Source organism: Cupressus sempervirens, chromosome 1 (assembly GCF_028749045.1).
Source record: "Cupressus sempervirens isolate cs-2001-9-10 chromosome 1, ASM2874904v1, whole genome shotgun sequence".
NCBI lineage: Eukaryota > Viridiplantae > Streptophyta > Pinopsida > Cupressales > Cupressaceae > Cupressus > Cupressus sempervirens.
The window spans coordinates 196,385,760-196,409,305 of record NC_143118.1 but is presented as its reverse complement, the minus strand read 5'-3'; the positions used below and the strand labels follow the sequence as shown (position 1 = coordinate 196,409,305).

At 33.2% G+C, this 23,546-nt stretch overlaps 1 protein-coding gene across 4 annotated transcripts in view; it reads left to right on the top strand.

Annotated features, from left to right (window-relative positions):
* Positions 1 to 22,390, top strand: part of LOC149576783 (uncharacterized) — a 55,113-nt gene extending 32,723 nt beyond the window's left edge. Inside the window, exons 3-5 of one of the 4 annotated variants that reach the window (XM_089819927.1) lie at positions 20,763 to 20,887; positions 21,087 to 21,216; positions 21,386 to 22,390. In XM_089819927.1, the coding sequence (XP_089676053.1) occupies positions 20,764 to 20,887; positions 21,087 to 21,216; positions 21,386 to 22,250 (1,119 nt within the window). In that variant the 5' untranslated portion in view covers position 20,763 and the 3' untranslated portion in view covers positions 22,251 to 22,390. Of the gene's footprint in view, positions 1 to 20,719; positions 20,888 to 21,086; positions 21,217 to 21,385 lie in introns of all 4 variants that reach the window. The other 3 variants (XM_089819917.1, XM_089819943.1, XM_089819935.1) reach the window with 3 other exon arrangements.
* Positions 22,391 to 23,546: the final 1,156 nt, after the last annotated feature.

Below are 23,546 nucleotides of genomic sequence, written 5' to 3'. Positions count from 1 at the left end.
TTAGAGGGCTTTCAGATGGAGGTTGCAGAGTAGTGTCCTTGAGGAGAATGCAGAGAATTTTTCGTCATGATGACATAGAGTGGGCGGTAGAGTGCCACATTATGCCAACTTCACCAGAGCCACAAGAAAAGAGTCATCCACTAGATGTCCAGAAGATACTCGATAGACACGCTAAAGTATTTAGCGATATTCCTCATGGGGTTCCTCCTGACAGAGCGATGGAACATGTTATTGAGCTCGAGGAGGGAGCCAAACCAGTTATGATTACTCCCTATCGTCATCCTAAGAAACACAAGGATGAGATAGAGAAGGCGATTAAGGATTTGTTGGAGATGAGGCATATCAGGCCCAGTAAGAGCCCCTTTGCTTCAGCAGTAGTATTAGTAAAGAAGAAGGATGGGATGATGCGCATGTGCATCGATTACAGGGCACTGAATAAGAAAACAATTAAAAATAGGTATCCCATTCCTAGGATTGATGAGCTGATTGATGAGTTGCATGGGGCATGCTTCTTCACCAAAATTGATTTGCGATCCGGATACCATCAGATCAGGATGAGAGAAAAGGACATTGAAAAAACAGCCTTCCGATGTCACTATGGCCACTTTGAGTTCATGGTTATGCCATTTGGTCTAACCAATGCACCTGCTACATTTCAAAGTTGTATGAACCAGGTATTCAGGAAGCAGCTGAGGAGATTTGTCTTGATCTTCTTTGATGACATCTTGGTCTTCAGTAAGACCTGGGAGGAGCACTTACATCATCTAGAGGAGGTGTTATCTATTCTGGAGAGAGAGTCATTGTATGCCAAGGAATCTAAATGTGAGTTTGGCAGGACTAAGCTCCTTTACCTGGGGCATATCATTAGTGTAGATGGCGTTCGGGTTGATCCCGAAAAGATTAGAGCTATTGTAGAGTGGCCTACTCCCACAAACCTTACACAACTTAAGGGATTCTTTAGTTTATGTGGTTTTTATAGGAGTTTTGTTAAGGGATTCTCACAGATTGCTACACCCTTGATAGATCTTACCAGGAAAGGAGCCTTCGTGTGGATAGGGGCAGCACAGAGGTGTTTTGAGCATTTCAAGCAGGTAATGTCTTCATTTCCAGTTCTAGCTGTACCGGATTTCACGAAGCCTTTTGAGCTTCATTTTCATGCATTAGGTGATGGGATTGGAGCAATATTGATGCAGGAGAAGCATCCCATTGCATTCGAGAGTAGGAAGCTCCGAGGAGTTGAGAAAAGTTATTTTGTCTATGACTGGGAGATGTTGGCCATAATGCATGCATTGGCCAAATTTTGATCATATTTGGTAGGTGGACGTTTTGTGATCAAGACTGATCACAATAGTATTAAATACTTCATGAGCCAACGTGATCTTAATGACCGGCAACAAAAATGGGTGACTAAATTGCAAGCTTATGACTTTGACATAGAGTTTGTCAAAGGTAAGAAAAATGTGGTGGCTGATGCCTTATCTCGGAGACCTCACTTATGTGCTCTGGCAGAGATTTCAGGAGATTGGAGAAATCGGATTATAGCAGAGTATGTCAGAGATGCTTGGGCTTCTGGATTGATTTCAGGTACCATACAGGATGATCGCTATGAGGTGATAGATGGATTGATCAGAGTTCAGGACAGGGTTTATTTGATTCCATCATCACATTTGAGAGAGGCGATACTGAAGGCATTTCATGATGCACCCACAGCTGGACATCTGGGGGTCTTCAAGACCTACAGGCAGATCCGAGAGCGGTTTTCATGGAAAGGGCTCAAGGATGATGTTCAGAGGCATGTCAGGGAGTGTGTGGTTTGTCAACAGAATAAGGGAGAGCACACATTCCCTGTAGGTTTATTACAGCCCTTGCCCATTCCTGATAGGAAATGGGAAAGTATTTCGATGGACTTCATCACTGGTTTACCACGAGTGCAGGGAAGGGATTGCATCTATGTGGTGGTGGACCGCTTGACGAAGTTTGCTCACTTCTTTACTATTCCGTCCACTTACACAGCAGCACAGGTGGCAGATCTTTTCTTTAAAGAGATATTCAGGTTACATGGACTGTCCAGATTCATTGTCAGTGACCGGGATAGTAAGTTTATGAGTGTTTTTTGGCAAGAGTTGTTTAGGTTGTGTGGTACAGATCTTACACCTAGCACTAGTTATCATCCGCAAACAGATGGGAAAACAGAAATTGTGAATAAATGGGCGGAAGGATATTTGAAGAACTATGTAACTACACAACAAAAGGCTTGGATCAGATGGTTGCATATGGGAGAGTATTTTTATAACACCACTTATCATATGTCCATCAAGATGACTCCTTTCATGGCACTCTATGGTTATGAAGCACCTAGCTTCATGGATTTAGTTTTGGGGGACGGTAGAGTGCCCAAAGCCAAAAACTTATTGCAGGATAGTCAGGACATCCTAAAAGTGCTCAAAGAGAATATACAACAGGCCCAGAATCAACAGAAATTGTATGCTGATCAGCACCGAATAGAGCGCAGCTTCGAGGTAGGGGATATGGTTTACTTGAGGCTACAACCATATAGAAAGTCATCGCTCAAGAAGAGGGGAGCTGAAAAGTTGAAACCTAGATTTTATGGTCCATACAGGGTGATTCGCAAAGTGGGCAAAGTCGCCTATGAGCTTGAGCTTCCAAAGGGCAATCGAGTGCACAATGTGTTTCATGTGTCTAGGCTTAAGAAAGCCATTGGTCAGAGTGTAGTGCCTTCTGAAGATTTACCCCGTTTGGATGAGGAGGGGAAGCTTGTGTTAGTACCTGAGGCTATTCTGGATACCAGAGAGAGGAAGCTTAGAAACAGGATAGTGAAGGAGTATTTGGTTAGATGGAAAGACCTGCCGGAGGAAGATTCTACATGGGAGAGTGAGCAGGTTATTCAGCAGGCTGGACTGAGATTGCTTGAAGACAAGCAATTTCAAGGGGGGCGGACTGTAATGTCCCCATTTTAGTAGTTGACCAAGTGTGTGTATGTTAGCCTTGTTCTACATGGTCCCGAGGGCTAACGAAGGGTTTAATGGGATCTTGGAGTGTTTTTGCCTAGTCATTTCCAGTTTGGGCCAAAACGAAGTTGATCTACTCAGTTTCAAGCATACTTACTATTTTTAGTAAGTCGGTAGGACACAGTGCAGGTCAATTTTGGTGATTGGATTCGATACTCCTCGGTGAGAGCTTTTCGATGAGCTATCACTCGCATTATTCGGAGTCCGATTGCTAATACATTTTAATGCCTGAAGTTTTATTAAAGTAACATCTAATTTAATTGTAAAATATTAAAGTGTTACTTTAATATTTATTTTATGGTGATGTGTACCCAAGGGAGACATAAGGGGTATTTTAATATATGTTTTATATTACACATCTTTTATCCCACATTGCCCATATGAGTTGAGCGCACCCGTGGGAATAGAATAAAAGGAAGCATCTATGGCTTCATTAGACAGGTTGAATATGAGAAGAAATTGGTGTGTGAGTTGCAGCTTTGTTCTTGGCATTTGAGGACGTCTATCCTCTCTTGTAACATTCTAGACATCATTCCCTTGGGGTTTGGCCTTTGGAATTCTTTCTTATTGGCTTCATTATCAAGCAGTTTAGTTTCATTTTCGGCTACAGGCAGATTTGATATTTTGCTCATATCTTCTTCACTACTTGTCCAACGCTTATGCCGCTTGGAGGGAATGGTATTATGAAGGTAGTGGACTAATTGGAGGACAAAGTATTGTAGCAGCAAGTTCGTAAGCATGGGCTGGAGTATTATGACAATATTGCTGAAGTAATTAGTGAGTTGATAAATCTTCCATGTATTTGGTTTTATGAATTCTGAAAATAACATTTTATTAGCAACAGTTCATTTCCACTTTGCATATTATTGTAGTTTCTTTCTTGTTTATGTTGTATGATACCAATTCCATGCATGAAACACAACAAACAAATAAATGTTTGATTTTCGGAGTTATAAGGGGTTTTAAGAAGTTGAATGCAAACTGTTTGACATAATTCCTTTCAGCAATTTGGTTTAGTTTTTTGGGACATCCAAGGGTGTCCATTACAAGGTTATTAGGTTCAATCATTAGACAAGGTTTAGAGAAAGCCTAAGAGGTCATAGCCAAATGAAAATTGCAAAGGAAAAGAATAAGACTATGATGCAAGAGAGAGCTCCCACCAATTTTGGGTTTAGATATGATGATTAAAAAAAAAATTAAACTTAATGCCATGACAAAAATGATTGAGCATAGGGAAAATGTGACAACGGAACCTCTTGATCTAGCCCTTTAGGGTGATGAACTTTATGAGCACCATCACAATATCCTCCCATTCCTATGGAACCTCCTCTCTATTAATACCTATTCTTTCCCTAGATGCTATGTACCTCTTAATATTTGGGTTGTAGTAGGCATTATAATATTTTTTCATGGATTTACCTTCTAGAAAAAAATTATTAGATATTTCTAAAGACTCCTTAGGAACCATGAACACCCTCTCTAATGACCACCTTTTTAGTGTCTCAAGACTATAAAAATTTCATTGACAATTATGTCTTACAACCTTTGATGCCCTCAACATACTAGTTGACAAGCCCCACCTAATTAATAGGCCAAAGGATGCAATTTATTTTAAATTCCTCATAGTTGTCTAATTTGAATTGATGAGATCACCTTCCATTTTGGTTCTACAAAAATAATGAAGGATAATAGTAGGGAAGGAAGAAGTGAAAATTAAAGAGGAAGAATAAAATAGAAATTAAGATGCTAGGAGAGAGAAATATAAAAACCATCAGGGTTGACCTTGGTAAGCACAACCCAAAACACAAAAAGTTCCTTAACTCTAGAGACAATACAAGACCAAGGAAGACCCTTAAAAAGTATTAAAAACCTCTTGACCATAGTAGAAAATAGGGTCACCGCTATGCATGGATACTAACCCAAGTATGAAAACAAAGGGGAAAAAAACATTTCAAACCCTAAGTGAAATGGAAAAAGAGAGAGACCTCTAACACCACTTTTCTCACAATAGCCATACAATTAATCAAGCCCATTAAAGTTGTTTACCCTCAATAAAATCTATATTAGGAAAGATTTATCAATTAGCTATACAAGAAATAACAACAAAAATGGCAAGGGCATAGAAGCAGAAATCATATCAGATCCCTAATTTTATCCAATGGGATGGAGGCCGAGGGAGAGGAAGATATCAACTCTAAGGTTCTTAACTTCATTTAGAATGGACCAAATGATCACAGATTTGAAGACCCTAATAATATTCTACAGTGTATCCCCCTATCTTTGTCAAATGAAGCTAATGTAATGCTAGTTTCTTAGGTTAAAAGAGAAGAAGTTAGAGATGATGCTTTCTCTTTCCATGCTTTCAACTCCCTAAGACTTGATGGGTTTCCACCTACCTTTTTTAAAGAGTACTAGGATAGCATCAAGGAAGATACTTTTTTAAGGTAGTTTTTCACTTCTTCATAACGTGTGTTATGGTAGAATTAACCAAGAAAACTTATATTTCCCTTGTTTTCCTAAAACAAGAGACCCCTCCTTGATGAATAACTATTGGCCTATAAGCCTCTGCAACACAACTTACTAGATTATTGCTACAGTCTTGGTGAACAGAATGAAACCAATTTTTAAGAAATTAGTCTCTAAAATCCAAAAAGGATTTGTGGGAGATATAGACATTATGGATATTGTTATTACTACACATTAACTTAATAATTCTATGAATGCTAACAATAAGGGTGTGATGGCTCTCAAATTGGACATCTCCAAAACTTATGATAGAGTTAAGTGGTCCTTCTTAGAAAAGGTCTTAAGTAAATTTGGGTTTAAAGGAAAATTTCATAAAATAATCATGAGTTGTATAACCTCTACTAAATATGTTATCTTGGTTAATGGTAAACCCAATGGGTTTTTTTCTATAGGGAAGGGGTTAAGGCAAGGTGACCCCCTTTCACCTTATCTTTTTATCCTGGTCATAGAAGTTCTTGGTAGCAACCTTACTAATTTTTCTATGCTAAGGATATCTCAGGTGTCAGAGCCACCTCTAGGCTTCCTCAATCTACTCATTAAATGTTTTTTGATGATACAATGCTATTTGGAAAAGCTTTAATCTTGAAAGCTATTGTTTGGAAAACCTTTCTCAATGACTACACTGTTATTTCGGGACAATACATAAATTTTCATAAAAGTAAATTCTTATTCTTTAACAATGATAGAGAGGTCCAAAAAAGTATATCAAGATTTTTGGGATGTAGTACAATTATCATTATTCATACTTATCTTGGTCTCCCTTTATCGCTAGTTAAACCTAGCCAACCCTACTAGAATAACATCATTGAAAAGTTCTGAAGAAAATTAGCTTGTTGAAAGGGTAAAAATATAAGCCTAGGAGGGAAACTTTTTTTTCTTAAAGGTTTTCTTCATAGTATTCCAACTTACTTTATAACCTTATCCCTTATGCCTACTAAGGTGGCTAACACTCTCAAAAGGATCCAAAAAATATTCCTTTGGTCAAGAGTGGAAGATAAAAGAAAAATGTCCCTAGTCAGTTGTAATCGAGTTTATAAATCTAAGAAGGAAGGGGGTCTTGGGGTTAGAAATTTCAAACAAATTAATACAACCTTAATTTCTAAGTTGGTTTGATATTTTGGGGGGCTCAAAATATTGGACGAAGATCATCAAAGCTAAAAGTCTAGCCAATGGTCCCTCTTGCCTCCTCCTTACAACTAAGTCTATTAATGGAATGTCTTCTATGTGGAAGAATTTAATGAAATCAAAAGGGATTTTCAAGAGAGGGAGCAAGAAAAATATTGATAATGGGAGAAATACTCTTTTCTAGTCTCACTCATGGGAAACTGAAAGCCCCCTTCAAGAACTGAGTATTAACTAAGACATAAAGAAATGGCTCATGACTTCTATTGATATCAAAGTGGAAAACTACATTGTTTGGAGAAATGGTAAGGAATAATGGCTAGACCTTGAAAGTCTATGGCTAAGACAAAGGGAGGCAAGGAGAATAGCTAGTAGAAGAGGAGAGGAGGTGAGCACTTTAAAAGGTAGGCTCCCAAACCCTTCTCTATTTAATGTTATAGGAGGACAAATGAATTTGGAAACATAACATCAATGGTCTCTTCTCATTCATGTCTTATTATGCCATGCTTGATTCAGTGGAAGAGGATACTCATTTCTGAAAGAGGTCTAGATTCCTAACCTCCCCCCTATGATTAATTTCTTCTGGTGGGTAGTTGCTCATGAGAATATCTTGACTTTAGATAACCTCAACAAAAGAGAGTACAATTTTGCTAATAGTTGTTTTTATGTGAGAAGGATGCAAAAACTATTAACCACTTATTCCTCAATTACTCCTTCACTAGATAACTCTATAGCCTTGTTTTGCAAGAGACCAGGTTTAACATAGTGATACCGATCTTGATCAAACATCTCATTCCTTAATGGAGATTCTTATTCTTCCCACTATAGCTTGGGTTATTTGGAAGGAAAGAAATAATAGAATATTCAAAGAAGAAAAAAGGAAATTCTTCCTATCTTCTACATAACTAAGAGAATTATCAAGGAAAGCATCAATAATACGCACTTCCCAAAAGGGATTTACTTACCTGGATTAATGGACCTAAGAATTAAAAAAATTGGAATGCCATAGAAATATTGATAAACTTGAATTGGAATAGCATATGAAAAATAAAAAATTGTAATTGGAAACCTCCAGAGGATGATTAGATTAAGTGTAGTGTGGATGGCTTCTCTAAAGGTAACCCAGGATGAGCAAGGGCATGTGGTATCATAAGAAACAACAATGCTCTCCTTATCATGGGTTTTTATAAGAACCTTGGAATTAACTCTAATAACTATGTTGAGGTAGTTTCTATGTGGTATGGAGTAAAATTATTATAGGACTATGAAGATGTTAACATAGAAATGGAAGGGGACTCTAAACTCATCACTGGTATTCTTCTAAACAAGGCTAGCTACCCTTGTCACATTCAAGGTCTCATGAGTGATTGTAAAAGACATCTCTTATCCTTTAGATATATACCTTAAGAGAAGGAAATAAGGTTGGAGACTATATGGCTAATTGGGGTCTAAATTTTCAAAATTGGAGACATGTTTCTAAGGTTGTATGCCTAGAGGAGTTAAAAACAATAGTCTTAAATGATCAAATAAATACTTAATATTGAGAAGAGAAATGATGGGAAAGAGTACTCTTTTACCATCAATAACATAGTTAAAAGGAACAATAGCTCTATTGTCTTGATTTGGTTATTACTCATTGTTTGGATGGGGACTCTCATGAGAAATCCTAATAAAGTGTTGAGTAGGAAAGTTAGTGAGAAAGATTATTTTCTATATATCGATTGCTATAAAGTTTTTCATGCTAAATTTATTAAAGAAACCTTTTACATATTAATCATCAAATTTTTTTGATATAATTATTTAATGTTTAACACTATAACACATTATATTATAATCTTTTCCAAACCCAAGAATATCTCGATGAATCATCAAAAGTGCATCCCCTATTCATGGAATGGGGATTGTGGCTAAATGAATAATAATGATTATGGTCATGTCAAGGTCTTGAAAGTTGCTAGTTTTAAAGTCAAGGGTTTCTCAAAAATTGTGGAAGTTTATATAATAAATAATATATTTATTATAAGAGATTAGAAAGAAAATCATTGTACAACACATCTCAAATAGATCATTGGCTCTATGTTATCTTATACTCTAATTTTCTAGTTTTCTTTGATGGATTCAAAAGGGAATATATAATGTAGAAAGACATTTTTAGCTAGGGAATAGTGAAGTTTAATATTGCTCTTCTTTAAGAAGACTAGGATTTTGATAAGGCTTATACTATGGGGAGTCCTCTGAAGTAGGTTAAGCCAAGAAGCTATAGAAAACTACTACAAAATGGGGAAGTATGAAACTACTTTATGAGGATGGGGAATGAGAAATTATATAAAGGCAATGAAATTCCATAATTCGTTTCTCTTTGCTTATTTTTCCAACTTTTGGTATAGAGGCAAGGTCACCATTGGCAACATTAAGTTTTATGTGACACCACAATTAATTGGCGAGGTGACAGGCTTGAATTGCGAAGGAGAGAAGGTTTAGAGGAAGGGGACAGTTGACTAAAAAATATTCAAGCATAATTTTTTGGAAGGCATGGAGCAGTCGATGATGATTAAGTCTAGTAACGAGTATGATTATTTATCCCTCCCTAGCCCCTTTGCCATTGTTTGCCTTTGGGTTATGCGTTACTTTGCTTTGGAAGGGTAGTTTACCACTTACCATGGTTACCACTTCCCTCTACTTAATATGTTAAGACACGGAAAAAAAATATTTACATTCCTTTAGTTACGTATTCATCCCTAGTCATATTATTAAAAATGGGGAAAATTTGCCAATACAACAGGACTTAATTTTTGTCTTCTACCACCATGTGATTTACCACCATCCAGGTCTTGGTAGGTATCTGACTTGTAAATAGAGTCCTAAGGAGTCCACTAGGAACTTAGTTGTAATTGAAGAATTTGAGCTGGAAAATGACCTAGTTCTCCTTACTGTGAAAGCTGGGGATACATGGAATCCCAAGAAAAAGCTCAAAAAACCTAAGGGAAAAACTAAAACACTCGAAGAGTCCTTTTTATTTCAAACCCTAGCTAAATGCAAAAATGTGTCTGCCAAAATGAGCCCAAAAAGAACCCCTAAGAAAAGAAAAACCTATAAGGAGATTATTGAAGTGGATAAACGAGACTTAGAAGAGTCTTATGGGGAGGAAGGAGACAAGAAAGAGAGGGCTCAAAGATATCATTTTTAGTCTAGCTCTAGGGAAAAAAGATTATAAATCTTGAGGGTTAAAAATGACAAGAATTACAAGTAAGTTAGTAGAGATGATACCCATGATAGAAATGATGAGGATAACTATGAAATTGAGGTTGAAGAAAAACCAAAAAAAGAAGAGAATATTGCCACCAAGGGGGAATTTGAAGCTATGGGAAATGGTCAAGAGTCAAAGGAGGTTGAGAAAGAAAACTAGGAAGCCCATATTGAGGTTTTGATTGGGCCTAATGTTGATGCCCCCAATGCCGAAAACCCTATTTTAAAGCCCCGACCACATATTTACTACTGAGGAAATTGAGGTTAAAAAGATTGAAAAGGATCTCAAAGATTAGATCAAGGTCCTTAATGAAAAAGTGTTATCTCTGAACAAAAAATTTGACAATAACATTTCTAGTATTGATCTTGGTGTGGCCATCTCAACTATGTGTAGATTCCACACAAAAATGATGAGGAAGGCTATCTTTGGAACCATCACGAGCTATAGCAAACTCAAAAAATATGGCATGAAAAAGGACAAAATTTGTGTGGAGATGAAGAGCATGTAGGATGTTCACAATTGGACTAAGGATCTCAAGTACCTAGTTGAGGATTGAGAGAACATCAAACATGCCTAGATTCTCTAGGCCTTGGCTTTCCTTTTTTGTTTGTTTTAATTATCAATAATTTTATTTGTTTTCTTTTATGGGTAATTGTGCTCCTGCTTATAATTTTAGGACACATCTAAAAAACTAGTATGCTAAATATGATTTATGTTAATCACCAATACTCTAAAAATTTGTTATCATTTTTTATTACTAGCATTGTTTTGAGTGATAAGTTAGACTCTCATAATAGTAGTCTTGATTTTTTATTAAGTTTTGTATTGTGGAGGTTCTCTAATGGTTTATCTTAAAAATGGTCTTTTTTGCTGCTTCAGTTTAATGGACTAGAGAAGAAAAGTTTGGATAATTTATTGTTGTTTCTTGGGTTCAAGGCCCTTTTCTTACCTCCTTTAATGAAAAGCAAAAATGACAAGGGCCCTAGATAAATAAACCATCATCAATAAAGACTCATTTATAATAATAAAATTAGAGAAGCATCTACATCAAGTTATAAAAACTATAAAAAAAATCCCTCCCTCCATAAAAAATCCAAAAATAGAAGCATTTGAAGAGACTCTCCAAAGTGACAACAGATTTACCTACACATAAAAATCCTAGGAAGAAGTAAAAATTGTAGAAAATAATGCAAGACTAGTATCAAATAAATGCAATGACCTACTACAAGGTAGCCTATAAGTTTCTTCACCATCTACATCAACCCCAAAAGCATTAGATATCCTAAAATTCTATTGCCACCCTCTCCAAAAATGTAGCTAAAAAATGAATGAAGCTCATTATTTAAAAAAATAGTTACTTAAATAACCCTTCAACAAAAAATACCCATTTGAGATGAAAGGACTCTTTCCATTCATGGAGGACAATGGAAATAATATAGAACACTTAAATGGGACAAGATAAGTCACATATAGACATTCAAAAAAACCTGCATTTACTAGTCTTCCAAATACTAACACATTTATCCATAGTTTGGGAAAGGAAAAATAGGACAAAAGGGTCCTCATCTCCATCATCATTTTCATTATCATCTTTATTTTAATGTATAAAAATATACCTCCAGTCCTTCATCTCATATGTCTTTATTTTTTATTTACAAATATTTTTAATCAAGTTAGCAGCGAGAGGACCATGATCCCATAGTATGATCAAATAGAAAAAATCCATCAATTAGAAAAAGAACCCAAATTTTAGATCATTATAGTCAAAAGAACCCATAACTCTAAACTATCAAAAATAAATCAATAAATAGTATTGACAAGCTTGCATCACTACTACTAATAGAATATGCATTATGGCCTTTCATCAAAACCATAATAAAGTATATATGATAGGAATTGTTTATAAAAATATATAATTACACCCAACTGGGTTGCGGCCCTTAAGATTAACATAAGTCATAAAACCCAACTAAGAAAAATAATAACTATATTGAAAATTATAACAATGTTCAACATCAATTCAAAATAAAAAAATAAATAGCATTAAGGATTTGTTGAAATCATTAAGCTTGGTGATCATCTCCTAACTGTTTGAGAGACTCTTCAACTCCCACATCCTTTCTTTAATGTCCTTGTCCCTTGTCTCCTTGGTATTTTTATCCTTAGTCTTCTTTCTCTCTATAATTCTCCTCAACCTACTTTGACATATTATCACATTGAAGACCTATTTCTTCATAAAATCATCCATAACCCTACAAAATAAGAGATGCCACTAATCAAAAAAATTATAAAAGAAGAAATAGTAGTGTCCTCAAAGGTAACCACTCAAGTGTAGTGATCCAAAATATTTGAAAGGAAATCTAATTCAGTACCCAAACAAGAAAAGGGGGGTATTTTCCATATAATCTTCTCAAGATAGAACATGGGAATTACATTTTTTATTCATCAAATCATCAAACTCATTCAAATAAACTATTATATCCACAAATTTACCTTTTCCATCTTTCCTTAACCCATTTTCTCAACCTTCATAGTCATTGTCCTCATAATTCACAATGGAAACTCCAAAATGGGTTCATATTCAAATTCAATTTTAGGGAACACCTCCTCCTTAATTTTGTTACCATTAAATACTTTATTTAACAATAAATTTGATCTTCTTTCCTTATAACTAATGACCTATGTCATATCCTCTTTTTTTCACATTTCCTTTGTATCATTCTCACCATTTTCAATATCAACCCAAGGACTTATTTTTATAGCCCCGTTACCATTTTTCCACACTTTCACATAACTGCATTTACATGAAATGATTTTTTTTTAATGAGAGTAATTTTAGGCAAAGATGATTCTAGAATATTTTTGGGACTATCATATTTGGATTTTTTTTTTTGTTTTTCCTTTCCTCCTAGGTTATAAACACTATTGTATATGTTGTTTCCAAGGATTAAAAATAGTAGAAAAAAATATTGATGTTATGGTCATTGCTAATTTAGTTAAGAAGAGGGAAGTTATAACCATGGAACACTATAAAACAACTCTCAAATGTAAAGTATTCTATGACATACAAGAAAACTAAAGAATAAGAGGGAAATATTAAATCTATCATAGTCATTCTTTTAGAAGATACAACCATATTTTATCCTTTCTTAAAGAACATTTTTATGTAGATGTTATATTATTACATTTCTAAACTTGTTCACCAAACACATTAGACCTATAGCCTCTTGTATAATAATTCATGGAGTAACAAAAAATAAGTATTGTGGAATATGACATAAGTGTACTATTGCATCCACACTTAGACTCAAAGTAAGGAATAAACTCCATAGTGGTGAAAACTCCCCACTATTCATTATTTTGGATGAAATATTTATAGTTCTTGGGCTTGAAATATTTATAGTTCTTGGGCTTGGATATTTTAAGAGACCAACCCTTCACTTTCAACTTTTCAAGATTTAGCTAAATATTGCAAGTGGTCATTTTCAAAGGCCCATAATTACTAATATCATTATAGAACAAAAAATCCTTTTTGTTTCACTTTCCTAGTCAGTGTGGTTGGTAGTAAATCCCGTACAATTGTCAACAAATATTGTGTGGTGTCCACACATAAATCAATTTCTTAGTATCACCATTTAGTGTGAATTGGTATGTTCTCCTTGTGGATGGACAAGGGTATGTTATCTATAGTGAAAATTTGTGTGTGTATTTCCCTAGGATGGAAATATTACTAATACCCATTAGGAAGTGACATGTAAACAAAACGTAGGATATAAATTTGTTTCTCTAGAATGGAAAAGTGTCACTAATACCCATTCGGGAGAGGCATGTAAAAAATAAAAATAAAAGTGGATTAAAAGTAAACTATATTACAATGAGGGAGTATGCATGACCTTCTTTTTATGATGACTATGGAATAAAAGACATCATAAGAAAGAGAATAAATGATGCTTACTTATACCAATAAGGAGATACAATTTAATAGTAATGTGTGTCATAAACTTAGTAAAGAGAATTGACTCTTGTAAGCTAAAAAAGTAGATAATTATGAAAGGATATGTCGATTATGATAACAAACCCTTGAAAGGAAGAGATATTGTTAATAAGAAATCTACCCTCGAGAGGAGTATCATAAAAAAGATATCAACTTTAAGACAAGAGAAGTGAAGAAGAACAAGAGTGCACCTATTCAACCCCTTGTATATAGATGGCATAGGGATCCTTGGATGTAGGATGAAAATTTTTGAACCACAAAGTAAGGGAAAACATTTATAATCAACATAGTTTTGCAAATAAAGAAGAGGTGATGGTCAAAGACATAGAACTCTTGTGTATAAGAGAGATTCATGATCAAGACACAATTACTTATAGGAATATATAATTTCACATGAAAAATAAGTTCCAATTTACTAAGCAAAGTATATCCTTAGAAAAGGAGAGATAGATAATGTACAAACAAAATTGCCCCCCAAGGGTGAGGCATGAAAGAGAACTCTATGGAATCTTACAAAATGAAATCTTGTAAGATATAAAGATGATTTATAAGAAGCAACCATAATCTAGTCATGCACAAAACAAAACACCCTATATAAAATACTAAGGAAGATAATGAAACACCATAATGAAAAAGATGACAAGAAACATCATAGGATATGAAATTTTAAACCAAATATATGATAGAAAAGAAATAAAATATGAAGTAAACTATAGATAATTATTAAATTACAACCATTAAATATAAGGCATAAAAGGGAATTTTTAAGAGAAAGGAAATTGTAGATTGCATGTAACAAAGAACTACATATCCATAGATGATAATGACCATAAAATAATGTAAAGCTATAGAGAAATGAGAGAATAAGATGAAAGGATAGAATGCTATACCAACTTAGTTATCACAAAAGGAATAAATAAGAGATAACAAAACCTGGAGAGAACAGATAAAGAAAATAAATGACAAATTCTTTGAAAATAAAGATGCACCTACAAGCATAAAATTTCACTCATGTTGCTATTCCCAATGTAGCACAATAAATGCATGATAATTCATAAAGGATATTGGATGCATTGAACAAGGAAAGAAGGAAAAATTGTGTCTTCCTAAGTGGTTTTAATTTATCTATAAATGTCATTTCAAGAAAATATAAGATTTCACTTGAGGTGTTTAGTCCATAAGTAACACTATAAATGAATGTAATAAAAGACAACATCATGTAAAAGAAAAAAATTTTTAAAATGGAGAAAATGGATCCTATGATATAGAGAGGAAAATGAAATAAAACCCTTTCTCCCTAAGAGGCAAGACAAGGGAAATGGCTATTATGTTACTCACAAAGTAAGTCAATAATCCTCCTAAGGATAGGATAACAATGTCACAAAGATAGGAGCAACATAATAGGGATGTAGATGTGTCAAGTAGAATAATCATGAAAAAGATACCATGAAATCATCACAACTCATTGAAATCATACCATAGGCAATGAATTCCTTATATTAAAAATAAGCATAAAGCATAGAAAAATAAGACCTTTTCAATGTAATTGGATTGACATTTAAAGAGAAACATTCAATATGCATACATTCATCAAATAGAGGTTTGTGATTTCCAAAAGTCAAGAATCTCTACATTTTGTGATAGAATGCTAAGGAGGAAATAGAAGAAATAAATTTGATGATGTTAATATAATAAGATGATTTCATTAAATATCCACTTCACCATTAAGTCATTCAATAAAAGAGAAAGAGGGGATTCCAAACATAACCTCAATACAATCCAAGTTAGATTAGTGAAACCTAAGGAGATAAAGGGATGCTAATGCTAAACCCAAATCATATAAAGGATGTACACAAGAAAGTCCTCTTTCATGTAATGTAAATTTGATTAAAGATGTGTAAATGTAAGAGTGAAATTGGTTTAATTGATTAAAAATGAGAAGTGTAAGATAGGTTTAGGTGCTAAATGTAAGCAATCATCCATTGAATTAATATATAAAAATATGTCTAGACCAAAAGATGAAATTAATGATTAAGTACTCACCTTGGAATATGTAGAGGAATGTTATTTTTCACTTCAAAAACTATGGATCTAAAATAGTGAGGAAATTATCATATGCAAATTCAAGATCACATCCAAAAATCTATAAAATGTTGTTTTTTTACATGTATCTAGGAATAGGTCAAAAATGTCACTGTAGACCTAGAGTGCTATAAAAAATTTGATCCAAATTCTTTAGAAATATCTTGATGAATGTCTTCTAGATCTCTAATTGAAATTCCACTAACCTATTCCCACACACAATAAATTTTAGTTTTTGTTTTTGTTTTTAATGATGGCTTGCCTTGGTCAAGCCCTAGATTGAGGAATTAACCTTAAAATTGAGATGTAAATATAATGATAAAGGGAATGATAACATGTAGTAGGATTGAATATAATAAATGAAATATACAATTACCTTCATATATGTAATTGAATTTGATATGTGATCAAGTATCTACATATAATAGCCTTGATTCAAAGAAACCATAAGGAAATGAAAGAAGCAAAAACCTCATGAATAGGAATGTATGTGATATTTCATGATGAATAATGGAAGAAATTGAATGATATGGAATGATGGATATCCCCCATAGAAGATAAACTACTCTAGCACCTTGAAGATTAAATCAACTTGATGCAAGAAGGAAATACTTGAACTTGAATGCTTGAAGATGCTTCAAGAATGCCTTATGAGCACATGTATGTTTTCTCTTGGTTGCATGATTTCTTATGGCTATGATATATGAACATGAAGAGCCTAAGTATTCTTATATAGTAATTTTTATGATAAAAAAATAAAGCAGGCCAACTTAGGAAGGAGAGCTAAATAATTGGGATAGTTGAGGCACCTCGGGCCTTGCAATCCAAGCTACTTGAGGAAGAGGAACATGTCAACTTTTGATATTAAATTATTCTAGAATAGGTCAAAAAATTCAACCTACTCCCAAGGGGGTCCCAAAAAGAGGTCATGGAGGCCTCAGAGAATGTTAGAAAGAATCAAGAAAAATGAAGGCTCCCAAAAGATATGGCCAAAAAGGTGATAAAATAACACCTAAATGACCAAGTCAGAAGATGAGAGCTAATGTATAAATGTGAGAAGGATTGGGAATAAGAGAGAGAGAATGACCAAAACCATGATAAGGATGGTTGAAAGGTCTTAAAATGAAGTGTGTCAATTTTAAGATGACACCGGAGGCTTAGGCCTTCTTTAAACCTAGAAGAAAGACTTGTGTACAAAATGCATATCAAAGCCATATCTACAAATGATTCTTGGAAAAATCCTTTTAGGTATTGTATTTCATCTGGGTATCCTATTAACAAATGCCCTTAGAAGGATATTTAAACCCTTATTTTTGTAAGAGAAGTAATCTAGGTTAAATTTACTTTTCTTGCTAAAAGAATCTATCCTACATGGGAGGCTTTCAAACCTTGGATTTTTGTGGGATGAAACCGATTTTCATGACAACCTCTCATTCAACCAACAAAATATCTAGTTTTCTGTACTTATTTTTTCATAGAGAATTTTGTTGGCTAAAATTTGAGGGATTTGTGATACGTTTTTTCTTAAATGTGGCATTCACACTCTAAGATATCATTTTTCTCATGTTGTCAGTAATCTTGATTCCCAGGAGGACTTACAAGCCTAGTTTCATCTTTCTTGACTAGATTGACAATGTTTTGACCTAGTATCTCTATACTACCTCTAAATATGTTACACAAGATTGGCATATAATTTATCAAGCCATGGTGGAAAGACTAGAGGAAGTTTCCACTTGCTTAATTATGTAAGTACAATCCTAATATTGGTTATTTCTAGTTGGATCCCCACCTAAATTTTATATGCACCTTGAACCAATAATGACATTTGCAATGTTCTCAAAAAATATGGTGACTCATGTTTCTTGTGGTTTGTTTTATCATTGTGGAGCTCAAGGTGGATCACTTTATCTGATGTATTCTTTTCCAAGGCTTTCCCTATGATTCTAAGCTTCAACATCTAGGTGTTATGGATCCTTGGTACCCTTTTTATGGGAACCTAAAACTTTCATTTGCATATTTTGGTAATCCAAAAGATCCCAACAATATTGGACTTGTATTCATGAATTTGTTTATCCATTTTTTCTTAAATCCTTCTCTTGACATATGATCTTGCTAGAATATTTTCTACACTTGACTTTAAGTTTCTAAAAAGATGGAATTATTTAAGGATGACAATCTTTGCTTTATGGAATGATATAAATATTGTTCTATTTACTCACATCTTTATTGATATACAAATATTTTTATGTACCTGTAATTATTTTGTGTTGTAAATATAGGTGCAAGCTAATTAAGTGAACCACTTGTAGGAGGTACTTCAGCATTGGGGGAGTACCCCTTATACAATTGTGAGAGCTTTGCTTTATATTTCTTCTTTTGGTGATAAATCTCTTTCCTATAGGCACCACCATGGTTGCAATTCCTTTATATCTCAATGTTAGACACTACATTCCCAAGCCCTTTGTCATCCCTATGGTGAGGGAAGATATTTTTGGAGGCATTTATCAACCTCTTCACCCCATGGTGGTTCAACACTAACTTGACCTACTCACGACATTGATCTTGCCATTCTAAGTATTTCTAGCTAGTTGGATGCTAGTGGTAATTCTAGTTAGGCCACTTCTTTCAAGTGGCCCCATACCTAGTTCTAACCATTTCTTTGACCAAGAAAGATGCAAAGGAAAAAGAAATTTTGAAAGATGGTCAATTTGTCTTGGACCTTTATCTAGACCATGCTAGTGTATGGGGTAAATAGAATGACCCTTATCCTCCCCCCTTAGCTTCCACTTCTCTCGATACATAATGAAAATTTAGTTTCTAAGATTTGTCCTTATTGTCATATTTTTATGTTGTTTCTGGGATCTATTTGACTCATGACATAATTTCATATCCCACAACTTTTTTTTTATAAATAGTGTATTTTTATTATAAACTTTAATGAAAATTCTCATTAATAAAAAATATTTTTTTAATAATTAGAAAGAAAAATATTCTTTCAAAGAGTTGAAAATAATAATAATAATAAAATGATTTGTTATTATTAAACAATATGATAAAATAAATGTTGAAAAAAAATCTAGTAAAATTTTAAAATTTATTATACCTTCCAGTTTTGAAAAGATCTTAGAACATTATATATGTATGTATGTATGTATGTATGTATGTATGGATGTATGTATAAATGTATACATACATACATATATATATATATATATGTATACATATATATATATATATATACATATATACATATATATACATATATATATATGTATACATATATATATATATATATATATATATGTATACATATATATATGTATACATATATATATGTATACATATATATATGTATACATATATATATGTATACATATATATATATATGTATACATATATATATATGTATATATATATATATATGTATATATATATATGTATATATGTATACATATATATATGTATACATATATATATGTATATATATATATGTATATATGTATACATATATATATGTATACATATATATATATATATGTATACATATATATATATATATATGTATACATATATATAGATATATACATATATATGTATGTATGTATGTATGTATATGTATGTATATATGTGTATACATAGATATATATATATATATGTATAGACATATCTATACATATGCATGTGTGTACATATATATGCGTACATATATATGTGTATATATATATATATATATATATATATATATATATATATATATATGTATCTACACACACATGCACACACACACATATATGTATACATATATATATATATGTATAAATATATATATGTGTATACATATATATGTGTGTGTACATACATACATGTGTGTGTGTGTGTGTGTGTGTTTGTATATATATATATATTTCTTTAAAATGATTAATAGATTTATTAAAAATATTAATGAAAACTTGATATATACTTAAATAAAGAAAAAATTTATTAATATTAGCAAATATAAACATTTGTATGAAATTATCACTCTCTCAACCATCTAAATTATCAATCTGAGTTTTCATATGCTCCACACTAGTACATAGAAGTTATCTTGAGAAGTCATAAACATTACTCAATATACTCAAGTTACATACCCCACCTAGGATGAGTTTGATTTCAAGACGAAAGCTGAGTTTGCTTGGACTGAGAAGAAAGATCTACGATAAAGTAAAATAGACATCTCAAAGCGTGGTCCACCATCAAATACTTTACTTGAAATAAATAAATAAAGCTTGATAAAATACAAGCCTAAATACTTAAATACTAGAAGTGCAAGATATTCGTAGTGAGTAACCAACCGTCAAAAACTAACATCATTATTCCCGGGCTGATGTGATATTGCTTGCAAGCATATCCTCCACTGGAAAGAGTTTTATTCCGGAACCTTGATTTGACTTGAGAAGATATATGGACAAAAATACACATGCACTCAGTTCTTAATAACTATTAAACAAAGATACTTGGGAGAAATAAAACAAACAAAAAGTACAACCTATAGGATTACAAATGTATTTCATACTCCAAGTTGTTACAAAGATAAACAAGAAAATAAAACAAAGAAAAGGTCCAACGTATAGGAGTACAAATTCATTTCATACTCCAAGAGCTGTAATGGTTGTGGATGATTGCCTGTGAATCAAGTTAATAATTTACTTTTTTCTGAATCCATCTGATTTCTATCAGAGTAAAACAGTCTCTGAATCAATCTGTTTCCATATTTATTGAGAATGAGGCACTGCTCAAAAATGGGCCTCAATAGAGGTCCCTGGACTCCACAGGAAGATGATCTTCTCTTGAAATATATACAGAAGAAAGGAGAAGGCAGCTGGAGAACTCTTCCGATGAAAGCAGGTTTAATACTCACATTCAATTTCTTCCCGTATTTTCTTTTTATATCCATGAATTTATCAATATTTTAGTGAAAGATCATACAAAATAATCTGTAACGTTGATATAAAAAGATGCCCACAATTGAAAAGAATCCAATACTAATTAACAATTAACATGATATACTGAAGAACCCTGATGTCCTCTAATATTGTTTTGAAAGGTTTGATGAGGTGTGGAAAGAGCTGCAGATTGCGATGGATGAATTATCTACGACCCGATGTGAAGAGAGGCAAAATCTCTCCTGATGAAGAAGACCTAATTCTCAGAATGCACCGTCTTCTGGGTAACAGGTATGCCTCATGAAGATCAAATTTTAGGTTATTGTGAAAAGTGTAACCTAATATGTAAAATTACGGCTAGTACTTTGTGATTTCAAGGAATTCAAATATGGGTGTATAAAGAATAGATATAAAATGTGAAATGCAATGGTTGAGTAAGTGTTATATCATGGGTTTTCAGGTGGTCTTTGATAGCTGGACGTATACCTGGCCGGACTGATAATGAGATTAAGAACTTTTGGAATACCCACCTTAGCAAAAAGCTTATAAGCCAGGGCGTTGATCCTCGTACCCACAAACCCCTTTCTGAATCAGAGATTGTTAATGATAATGAAGATAATAATCTCAGCCAAGGAGCCTCCTATGAAAATACATACCCACAAACTGCAAATGTCCTTGCTGACAAAAATGAAGTTGCTGAGAATAACAACTCCCCAGGGCATCTAAATGCTACTGAACTTCCAGAAATACTAGGGATTCCTAATCATGCTTTCAACGATGCCCCAATCTCTTCGTTTCAAGATAGTGCAACTTGTGAACAAAACTCTTCTAATGATAATATTGTCGCCATGAATCAAACCTTCATCCCCCATCCAAATACTACCCTTGAGTATGAGCAAGATGTTTTAACAAGAAATACAGTTCACAATAGTTATTTTCTGCCACCGGCCTTGCCAGATCTAATCTGTCAAGAAAATATCCCCCATCAAAATCAGTCGAACAGATTTTGTAGTTCAATCAAAGAGACTAACCCACACAAAGGATTTCCGTTGGGTTTTGAACAGAGTGAGATTCAACAACATCAAATATTGCCTCATGCAACTACAGAAGATCAGTACATGCACAATTCAGATATATTATCTTACTTTCTTGAAGCATCCATGAATGACCCTCAGTTTAATATTGGTGGAACCAACAAGCATGCTGCTGCTTTTCTCTCGGAGAACAGGCAGCGCTTCTCCGAAACTGAATTAATGAACCGCATTGAATACAACTTGTGGTCTATAATTTTCCCACCATCACAATATCCCTTTTCATTTTCCTGAAAGACAAATTCTTATGATAATGATCTGCTTAATGAAGTTATCAATGTTTTGAGCATAATTTTGCCAATTTCAGTCATTGTATTAATTTCTTCTAGACAATGTACTTTTGTATATTTTATTGCAAGACCACTTATCAACTCTCCAGGACTCCAGCGAACTTCACCAGTTTTAAGTATTATTGCTTTAGTTTAAAAATTTTGAGTATATTATCACTTGATTAGTTTGGAAGGAAACGTGTAAACTAAACATTTAATAATAATGTATTTCAAACAAGTAATGTTATAATGCGTGGCTTTTTAAGAAAAACTCTGAATCTTGAATAATGTTTGCTACCCTCTAATTTTTTTTCAGCTGGAGCATATGCTTAATTTAATATCCCTAACACAAATCGAGTAGCAACTCATTATGATTATAATTATAATAATGAATAATACTTTACTTAGGTATTTCTTATTAGCTACATAAATCAAGCAGCATCTCATTCGTTTTGCTGACATTCAAAAAAAAAAAAACTAAGGGTCCGTTTGGCGAGCGGAATAGGCATATGTAAATTCTAAAAATTTTGAATTTCTCATTTGGATGCACCAAAACAGAATTGGAATAGGAAGTAAAATAGGAATATGTATTCCAATTCCACTTTTTTTAATTTTAGAAAACACAAATTTTGGGTTCCGAATTCCCATAAAATATTGTTTGAACCAAACAAAGAACAGGAATACATAGCCCCATTTTCTATTCTAGAATACGTATTCCTATTGCACTTGCCAAATGGACCCTAAAAGATTGATTCTTCTTTATACAGATGGTCTATTGTAAGCATGATGCCTTGAATAGCTGCAATGTTAAGATTTCATTTAATCCGTTAAAACTCATTAAAAATATTTAGAATTCTATATGTTTCTAAAATCCTTGTATCATTGTGTATTTCTTAGTAAGGTCTTAAAGGTATTTGATGTATTCTGGCAATATTGATTAATTTAATATTTGAATTGATTAATTTAGTATTCGGCAATATATTAAGTTTGTAGTATAATTAGTTAAGGTAATTATGTAAGGTTTGTTAATGTAATTCTAATTTTTCAAAAACGATAGTAAAATTATATATGTTTTTATAGAAGAGATATAGTTGAAAAGTATCAAATATTTTATTATAAATTCATTTAGAAGTCTGTAGTAACTGATTTTATGTGAACTTTGGTGGTATGTTGATACACTTGGTGTGAGGCCTCACCTCCTAAGGTATCTTTGTATTGTGTATTTCTCTTTTTTTTATTTCTCTATTATTAATATAAAAAA